Genomic DNA, 10,486 nt, shown 5'->3' with positions numbered 1-10,486 from the left:
ACATTTCGCCTGCTCCGGGAATGTTTATTTTTTAGGTTGCAGGGAGGTTCTTAGAACATTTTATTCTGGCTCCTTTAAAGTTTCCCTGAGAGGTTTTAAAAATGCTCTGAGAACGAAAATGATAGGTTATTTGGAGGTTATTAAATAACTTTCTTAAAACCTCCACTGAATGTTTTAATAACAAAGGTTGCATAGGTTAACTTTTTTGATTTCCAAGCACAGATAAGACACACAGAAATGTATATCCTTAGGCATTAATCATGCAAACACATTTGGTTTTTATTGTTACACGACATCTGTGAGATTTTAACCTATAAGCTTCTGTTGTCTATCTATGGAATTAGTACACTGCATCACCAAGATGGAGATAGCATGCAATGTTTTTTACGCATACAAAGCTGTTCATTTTAGTCTATTCAAACAGACACCCATTTAAAAGAAAACACAAACTCATTAAGATCAGGCATGGCCAATTAGTGGGCTCGGCCAACACACTTGGACACACAAGATAGTTTTGTTGATGCTGAGAACGGAATGCATATGTTTTTAAACAACATTCTTAGAGCGTTCTCTGAACATTACTAAAGTATTCTTTTATGAAAAGTTTTCTTAAAGATCTTGGGAACAATTTGAGAACATGACTTTAAAATGAAACCGTTTGAATATCTGTATGAAACGTTATGGTGAAGTACTGAAATGTAGACAGAAGAACGTTGTTTCTCGAGGTTCTTGGAGCAATTTGAGAACATTCCAGTTGGAGAACGTTCCTAGAACATTATCATGTTAACGTTATGAAATACCAAGATTTTTTTTTGTTTTGTCAAGTTCCTTAAATGTACTGAGAATGTTCCAAAGCCAAGCAACTATTCGACGCCATTCCCAGATAGGTTGTATGCAAAACAACCATAGGACAACCACGCTCTCACCAAGCTCTAAGAAACATATGGTTGTCGAACTTTATGTGCTAGCTGGGATGTGTAAACATACCCTGTATGCTACTGCAGATGTTTTGCACAATAACTGATAACTGATCGAACAAACAGACATCAGAATAGTTTCAACCCAAAATATGATGTTAAACCATGGAGAAAGAGGTGGTGTCAGTATACGCCGATATTGCTATGGTAATTATGATGATAATATATTTATCGAGTGCGCGTCATCGGGCGTGGTTGGCTGCCAGCGGCGGTAGTCAGGAGGCAGGATCTGGTGGATGCGGATTGACAGATCAGGGTTAGCCGCCAGGGGAGTCCATTTTCCTTCACAGTCCTCCCCGAGACACCCAGCTCACCTCGGTGCTCCACGAAGCAGACAGAGAGAACGAGCCAGAGCCGCGCCTCTCTTCTCTCTCAGCTCGCAGCTGTGTAAAAAACACACAGCAGCAGCGCCGCACAGTCTGCGAGACACTCAGCCCGACCCAACCACAGCCAGTGCAGCCTGTTCGGCTCACAAGGGAAAGTCCGGTGATCTGCTGTTTATGGAGATGAGATGCATGTGACCATGTTGTCGCTGTAATATGAGTTTGCTAGCGGCATGTGGTGCCATGAGAACCTTGCAGGGATATCTAGTTCGGTAAGGTATGGCGCTTTCTACTTGACCAAATACATCTCACAGGAGGTGGCGGCTGGCTTGCACAGAACAACAGCACGTCGGAGACCAATCCCAGTGCGCTGAATTTAGATATGAGCTAAAAGTTTACCAACATTATAAGATGTTGGGATCTACATTGAGTGTTTAAGTTTAGTGTGATTCTTGTCATTATGGGTGTAGACTGAACGGGAGCGTATTCTCTTCACCGAGATAACGATGGCTTTCTGAGGAGGATATCTCTGTCTGCGCTATGATCTGGACCATGCGGACTCTGATGCTGAGGACGCTGTGTGTGTTGTTGGGGAATGCACATATCGTGTCTCTCAGAAATAATGGCTACATGCGAACTAGAGAAACAGCGGGGGGTTATTATGGGTTTAACGCCACAGCAACACACAGGACCGCTCACACAGCCACCGGAGAAGGTCCCCAAAACACAGTTTACAACAGCACTCGCTCTGGGGGACACGCTACAGGTACGTCCTACTCCAAACAGAATATTCAAACGTGGATGGAAAAGATTCATTCTACTTCTGTGAGAAGGACGCGCGTAATTACGGATGAAACAAAACATAGGCATGTCGGATTAAAACAACACCAGTCCAACAGAACACTAACGCTGGGGGATTACTCTGCCACCCCACACAGGGACATGGTACGCCGCCACAAGAGGAGAAAGTTTAATAGGGAGATTGGCGCAGCCGCTGCCATGGGGACGGCAGGTGGATACAATATCACTAAGTCTCCAGCAATGGGCCAGCAGCGCGGGGGACAACTGGACAGCGACAGACGCAAGAGAGGCACAAAAGACGAGCAGAAGAAGGCGTTTAAGAGGGAGAGGGGGAGAAAAGTGAACAAAAGCTCAATGGCTTTATCTCAGGCGCACAGCGCAGTGGGCGGGCTGGACCCCCCTCTCTCTCCATGGGAACCAATACCCAAGCCCCTAGCTCTCACCTCTACCGACCTACCCCTCGACTTCTTCACCAGGAAAAACGAGATGTTTACTTACCGGGAGGAAAACCCGTGGGATGCCACTCCAATGACACCTCCCAACACAGCAGATTTTGGAAGTGAAATCAAAAACCCATTTTACCCAGTGACAAGTGAAACCTTTGGAGCTTATGCTATCATGGGCGTTTCTGCCATCATTTTCCTCGCTGGGATAGCAGGGAACATAGCCATACTGTGCATCGTGTGTCAGAACTACTATATGAAGAGCATCTCCAACTCTCTCATAGCTAACCTGGCCATCTGGGATTTTGTAGTGGTCTTCTTTTGCCTGCCCCTTGTCATTTTCCACGAATTGACTAAGTCCTGGCTACTGGGAGATTTCACCTGTAAAATCGTGCCATATTTGGAGGTATTCTATTATGTTCTATTCTATTTTATTATATTCTACTACAGATTGTCTCCTATATTGGTGGCTGATGGGGCATCTGCACATTTCTCTTTGCATAGGCACAATTTCAAGTAGTATTGCATTGTCTAGTACACATTTATAATACAGTATTGTCATTGTCATATTCAGAACAAGTTGTGATAGAAAAGTCTATCACAGTGAACAGGACACTAATCCATTTCCCCCTAACAGGGGATTAGCCATCCTCGGCACAATAATAAACAAGATCAGTTCCCACCAAACTCAGATGTCACCTCAACTCACTGTGACACCCAGTGTGACACTGCTACATACACCTGCTGGCTGCTGGATGGAAGTGGCATCCCTACCTCCACCCTCACCTCATGACACCCACACACTTAATCCTTCCCTCTATCTCTCCCTCATTTTCTCCCACTTCTGTGTCTCTCTCGCTCTCTCTCTCTATTTCGCTCTCTCTCTCTGTGTGCAGTCATGCCTTTACTTTGTGACTTTGGGTTAAAACCCATTTGTTATTCCCAGAACTCCTAATCTTATTGTGCAGTGTAGTGGTGAAACTGGTGAATGGTATTGGTTTTCTGCTGCAGAGAAACATGACTTCTAAGTAGAGCACTATGTGTGCAGTGAGGAGTGCTTGAAGAAGGTGTCAGTAGACCGTGTGTGTGTGTGTGGGGGGGGGGGAGGTTGGTTTCCATGCATGTGGGTGAGTGCGTGCAGGCACGTTTGTGAATTTTAAACATGCATGCCCACGAGTCCCTGCGTGCGTCAGTGCATGCGTGTGTGTAGTCCGGCCATGCGTGTGCATGTGTGTGTCCATGCGTGTCCTCAGCCCAGTGCAGTGCTGAGTTGACCCACTGTGACTGTATGTGGATTAAGTGGGGAGTAAAGTCACTCCGCAGGCAGGATGTGGGAGAGAACACTCCACTGGGAGGAGAGGAAGCCTCGGGCTGTATTGCCCACTGACTCAGGACACACATACCCACACACAGATGTGTGTGCAGACACAATCAGACAGACTCACAGACGAAAACACACGTACGCATGTACATGACCACACAGCTAACATGGTGACGATAATGCATTAGATACAGACAGCTAGGAGAGGAGGAGAGATGCTACAGTTTTCCACTGAGACATGGACAGTCCCTTTGACACGGATGGGAGGAGCTCTCTGTGGTGTGTGCATGTGTGTGCGTGGCTTCTGTGGCCTGCTCATGTGGTGTGTGCGAGTGTGTGTATGTAATCAAGTCTCCAGTGGTGTGCAAAGCTCTAACATGCTGACCACACCGCTAGCGTTGCACCCACACTGCTCGAAAGCGCTAACTAGCGTCTGCGTTGCCAAGCGCTAAAATAGAAGTCAGTTCTATTTGTGGCACTGAACGCGGTGCAAGTCCTGCCTCCCCCATCTCCTCATTGGTTTATAGAAACATATGCCCACGTGCCATCTCCTCATTGGTTATACACACATGGGTGATTGAAAGATGAACTGAGGTCAGTCAGTCAGTTATGGTAATAGACCTTATTATGAAAGTTAGATGCCAATCGCCATATAAAGTCCAAAGAAGAAAAAGCCGGGAAGGAGGAGAGATGATTAGAAACAATTCGGTTGACCGTTTTATGTGTGAATTGTCGGAGTAGAGGACCTTGTGCATTTCAGCTAGATAAATTGCCATAAATGTTTAATGCTTTTTCAACCTTTCCCCAAGTTGATATAATTGGTTCAGAATGTTTTTATATGAATCACGTCCCTTGCTAATGTCTGCAGCGTAGCCTATATCAACAGCCAGTAGTGGATAGTAAAGATAATGCTTCTTCTATAAGTTCATTGTGAACAGTGAGGCTCAGATAGGCATAGAGGGGTTCTCTCCAGCAACTTTGTCCACTCTGGACAGAGAGAGACTGGGAGGCTGAGGTGCTGCTGTCTGCAGTGAGATAAACTCATCCCAGTCTGCTGCAGGGAATAGATGTTAAACTGGGAGAAATTCAGGTCAGAGGTGGACGACTGCATTGTGCTGGGACTGGTGTTAGTAGCTAGACATTCATCACCCTGTCACCCATGTATGTGGGCGCCCACTTGCACAGGCTCAATCACACACACATAGGCTCAATCTCTCTCATTTATGGACCCACATGCACAGAATCTCAAACACACACAAAATCTCACACACACCTAGGCACTCTTTTTCTCTCTCTCTCTCTCTCTCTCTCTCTCTCTCTCTCTCTCTCTCTCTCTCTCTCTCTCTCTCTCTCTCTCTCTCACTCACTCACTCACTCACTCACTCACTCACTCACTCACTCACTCACTCACTCACCACCACCTCACTCACTCACTCACTCACTCACTCACTCACTCACTCACTCACTCACTCACACACACACACACATAAACACACACGCAGAAACTCTCTCTCACACACAAACACATGGTAGCAGGGCGTACTGATATTCCAGATGGGTGGGATGGCCTGCGCTCCACTGATATTTACCCACAGTGATCCTCTCTGCACATGCTCACTGTGGTTAGGGGAAGGACGCTCACACACACACATACACACACTCCCACATACACACCACACACTCCCACATACACACCACACACTCCCACATATACACTCCGCCCAACAGCACATTATCTGTCCCTCTATTACTCATTACTCATGCGGTCTGATGGACACATACATGATAGTTCATTGGAAAATATGTTCAATGATTCAGTGTATATAATTAATATTTGTAAATAATGGATGATGGGTGATAATTATCCCATTCAGGCTATTTGTTAGCTAGTGGATGAGTAGATGCTTAGTTTGCTGAGAGATAGGCCACATAGATAGATAACAACATCACAACCCAGGGAGAATCAAACAACATGATTATAGAAGCAGAAATGAAATATTGACTTATTTATAACTGTGTGAATCATGTGTATGCACATCTAGTGTAGAACAAAATTGGAAAATAATAGAACTGTAATGTCCACTTGGTAGTAGACATTTACTATGAGCTTCATCTCAACAGTAACCTAGGATAACCGTATCACACACAGAGCTAAAACAGTGAACATTGAATCAGTGTTACAGTTCTGAGGCTACGTCATGGAGTCATAAGAGTGCTCAGGTCCATATTTAGCCCTGTCTGCCAGCTCGTCTCTGTGATGATCCATTCCCTGACTGTACAGAGAGACTGATGATCCCCGTGGCAGAGTAGCAGCCGGGGGCCTAGGCTTCTCCTGTTGGAGTTATGGTCGGGGAAGGGGGGAGAGAGGGAGGGTCAAACGCAGTCAGCCTGTAACAGACCTGAACTGTAATAGCTTTTGTCTTCAGCTTATTAATGCGTGTGTGTGTGTGTGTGTGTGTGTGTGTGTGTGTGTGTGTGTGTGTGTGTGTGTGTGTGTGTGTGTGTGTGTGTGTGTGTGTGAGTATTGCACCATTTATCAATAGATAAGAGTCATTACCATGACAGCCGCTCAGGATCCAACATGGCCGCCCGCCGTGGGGCCCCCAGTCACTCGGTCGCCATTAAACTCCAATTATTAACATGGGTTTTGAAGGCTGCTGCTCAGAGGAGCTTAATGAGGGAATTCGTGGGCCATTATTAAACCAGCAACAGGGGAAATGTCTCTATTACCTGCTGTACAATATAAGTAACTGAGACAGACGATGGTGCTGTACAGACTGTGAGCATGGCCACAGACAAGGCAGACATGACAGGGGTCAGGTCTGCCAAATTGGCCTGTTAATCTTTATAAAGATGTCAGGCTGTGGTATGAATAATTAGGCTAGCGATAGGAATAATCACACACACACACACACACACACACACACACACACACACACACACACACACACACACACACACACACACACACACACACACACACACACACACACACACACACACACACACACACACACACACACACACACACACACACACACACACAGAGCTTTCAGTTAGTCAACATTAGCTCCACACTAGCTCCAGCACCATGGTCATTGGCCCATATCTTTGATCTACATATCTGTACAAAACTGGGCATGTCCTATTCTGCCCCCCCGAAGGCAGTAACCTGGCACACAGACGCGATGGTGCATGGTTGTCCAGGAAGCAGGAAGCCCTCTCAGGCTGTAATTAAAGCAACAACTCACACTGTATGACCAGCACAGGCTGAAGGTCATCATTAGTCACCATGGAAGAGGGATCTTGTTTTCAAGATATAAACCAAGTTTTTGGTTGAATCAATGTTTCACCAACTCATTTTTTGTTGTTGCCAGTTTTACTGTTTTAGTATTAACAGGAAAAAATAATGTTATGCTCCTTGAAGTGTACAGGAGTATATACCAGGTGCAAGGTATCAAAATGTCTCATAAAAGGATTAGGAATACCTACACACTGTCACATCTCTTTGAAGTCTACCGGAGCATGCTCTACAATAGCATGCAGGTATTTCCTTTCCTTTCATAAGTCTCTCTAATGGTTGACCCAGTGTTGTTCTGTTTTGGCTCTAATTCATTAGAACAGTAGCAGCTTTGGCAGAGATCCATTGTTCATGTGTGGTTCTCCTCTCTATCTCGATCTCTGCAGGATGTTACTGTTTAGAAGGCTGTAGCCTCTGTGGCCTCCCAGGGACGTCTGGGAAACACTAGTCTAATTAACAGATAGAGAGGGAGTGGGGAAGGAGAGAGAGAGAGGAGGGAGAACACGAGAGAGGGTAGAGAGAGAAAGAGAGAGAGATGAGAGAAGGGGAGTGAGGTAACGAGAAGAGGGAGTGGTTGAGAGAGAGAAACCTCCACAGCTTTACTGTTTATGTAGTAAACTGCAGCAGCAGTAATCACAGGGCAGGACCATACAGACTATAGCAGCTGGGTCTAGGTCTGGCTACAGTTAGTTTTCCCTGTTGTAACTACAGTCAAAGTGATTCCAGATGGAGAGGGATACGTTCCAGGTTCCTTGCTGTGCCTCAGTCTTTCAGACACGAACCAAGGCATAGCAGAGACTTGGTTCTGAATGAATTGTTTTCTAAGCTTTGAAAGGCTTACAATTTGGCATATTTTTTCAGTTTAATGCATTCTTTCAGTTCAAGGAGAAGACTCAGTACAATCCTCTGTCAGATTTCTATGAATTGTGTTATCATCTTTGTGAAAGTAAAATGAGAAAGGACTATTTGGTGTACACTGTCAGATGAGTCAACATTCTGTTGAACCATTTATCTTTGTGATAAACCATTTCTCCCTGTATTTGTCCCCAGGTGGCATCTCTAGGTGTGACCACGTTCACCCTGTGTGCTCTGTGCATTGACCGGTTCCGCGCAGCCACCAATGTCCAGATGTATTACGAGATGATCGAGAACTGCACCTCCACTACAGCCAAGCTCGCCGTCATCTGGATCGGAGCTCTCCTATTGGCTCTCCCTGAGCTCCTGATCCGCCAGCTGGTCACCGAGGACCCTGCCCTACCAGATGACCCCCCAACGGAGCGCTGTGTGGTGCGCATCTCGACATCGCTCCCAGATACACTCTACATCCTGGGTCTAACCTACGAGGGCGCGCGGCTCTGGTGGTGCTTCGGCTGTTACTTCTGCCTCCCTACGCTCTTCACCATCGGCTGTTCCCTCGTCACCGCCCGCAAGATCCGCCGCGCCGAGCAGGCCTGCGTCCGCGGCAACAAGAAGCAGATACGCCTAGAAAGCCAGATGAACTGCACCGTCGTGGCGCTCGCCATCGTCTACGGCGCCTGCGTGGTCCCGGAGAACATCTGTAACATCGTGTCGGCATACATGGCGGCGGGCGTGCCGGAGCGGACCATGGCGGTCTTACACCTCCTGTCACAGCTGTTGTTGTTCTGCCGGGCGGCAGTGACGCCTGTGTTGCTCTTGTTATTATGTCGCCCGCTAGGCAGAGCCTTCCTGGACTGTTGTTGTTGCTGCTGCTGTAACCATGCCCACTCCTCAGGCACGGCTAGTGATGATAATGAGCATGAGTGTACCACAGAGCTGGAGCTGTCGCCCTTCAGCACCATACGCAGAGAGCTCAGCAACTACACTCCCGCAGGGTCCAATTGTTAAAAACACACAACTACTGTTGAAGGTCCAGTGCAGTCAAAAACATGATTTTTCAGTGTTTTATATTCAGTGTATATTTCCACACTATGAGGTTGATATAATACTGTGAAATTGTGAAAATTATGATAATGCCCCTTTAGTATAAGATCATTTTGAGAAGACCGCCTGAAATTCATCCTGTTTTGGTGGGATGGAGTTTTGGTCTGCTCGGTGACACCACCAGGTGGTAAATTAGTTAGACCAATTAGAAAGAGAGTTACAAACGTCTCTGTCAAAAACAGCAAGTTTTCAGTTTTCCCCTCCCCACTCAGACCATTAACCAGACAATCTGAGCTTAATTCTTGCTGGAGAAATTGTTGTTTTCTAAGAAGCTGTTTTTCTTTTTTGACAAGTTACTTAATTATTACCCAAAAATGAAATGATATTGAGATAAAAAATGGCTGCATTGGAACTTTAATGACTACACAGCTACTCACCTGCAGGACTATACAAACATACTAGTACACAGAACTGTACAACTTCACACCTGCAGAGTCAAACTGCTAAGGCTGCACACCTTTGCAACTACAGAACTATACAACATTTCACAAGCAGAATCAAACTGCTTGGATTACATACCTATACACCAACGGTACAAAACTACAGTAAACTACTACACAGTTTGCTACACAACTGACAAACTGGGTGCTAGGGCCACACAACTCCTGTACAGCATACTATTACACTATTACACAACTACTGTATATAACTACACACTAGCAGGGAAAAAGTGTCAGGACTACACACTATACATCCGCAGGGAGCAAGTAACATCTGAACAGCCATACTGCCGAGACAACTGCACAACAACCCAACTGCACTACAACTCCCAATACACATACTGTGCTCCAACCCAGTACATAAACCCAGTGTTCTGAACTGGGACCAGAAATGAATGGACAAAGCCAGACACTCGAGACCAGACTACGCTGGACTGTGTTGAGCTGAAATGGACTGTGGAGTGGAGTGGACTAGGCGTGGCTGGGCTGGAGTGGACTCCGAATAGTTGACTGGAGTGGACTGGGCTAGAACGGACATACTCACGTCACCCCTCACTCAAACTCTGCACTCACGATTCAGTTTACACACACGCCTTACTCACACACTGGACTGTACATACTGTATACTACACACTCTATCACTCTAGTGAAGGAAAGCTATATAGGGAAGGAAAGAAGGAAGAGTACGGAGGAGGAATACAAGGACATTACAAGCATATTGTGATTGTTTTCTTTTAATGCTCATTAATATTACTGTAATCGTCGTAGTTGGTTTCTGCATACAACTCTGCACTGCCAAACACCTTTCCTCGGCTTTCATACTCTGTCGTTCCCTCCTGTTAGTGTCAGAGTCAGGTTCTCTCTGTCTCTGTGTCTTTTCTAAATGGCCGAGTGTACAGTGTTGTGATTCAAACTCTT

The 10,486-nt window shown here is 45.9% G+C and overlaps 1 protein-coding gene across 1 annotated transcript; it reads left to right on the top strand.

The window, feature by feature from the left end:
• Nucleotides 1–1,041: 1,041 nt before the first annotated feature.
• Nucleotides 1,042–9,810, top strand: LOC118366230 (prosaposin receptor GPR37-like). The gene is made up of 2 exons (XM_035748741.2): nt 1,042–2,950; nt 8,217–9,810. The coding sequence occupies exons 1-2, from the start codon at nt 1,841–1,843 to the stop codon at nt 9,030–9,032; spliced, it is 1,926 nt and encodes a 641-aa protein (XP_035604634.2). The 5' UTR covers nt 1,042–1,840; the 3' UTR covers nt 9,033–9,810.
• Nucleotides 9,811–10,486: the final 676 nt, after the last annotated feature.

The sequence above is a fragment of the Oncorhynchus keta genome, chromosome 33 (genome assembly GCF_023373465.1).
Source record: "Oncorhynchus keta strain PuntledgeMale-10-30-2019 chromosome 33, Oket_V2, whole genome shotgun sequence".
Classification (NCBI taxonomy): Eukaryota; Metazoa; Chordata; class Actinopteri; order Salmoniformes; family Salmonidae; genus Oncorhynchus; species Oncorhynchus keta.
Note: the sequence above shows the minus strand (reverse complement) of the source record. Positions and strands in the feature narration are given on the sequence as shown.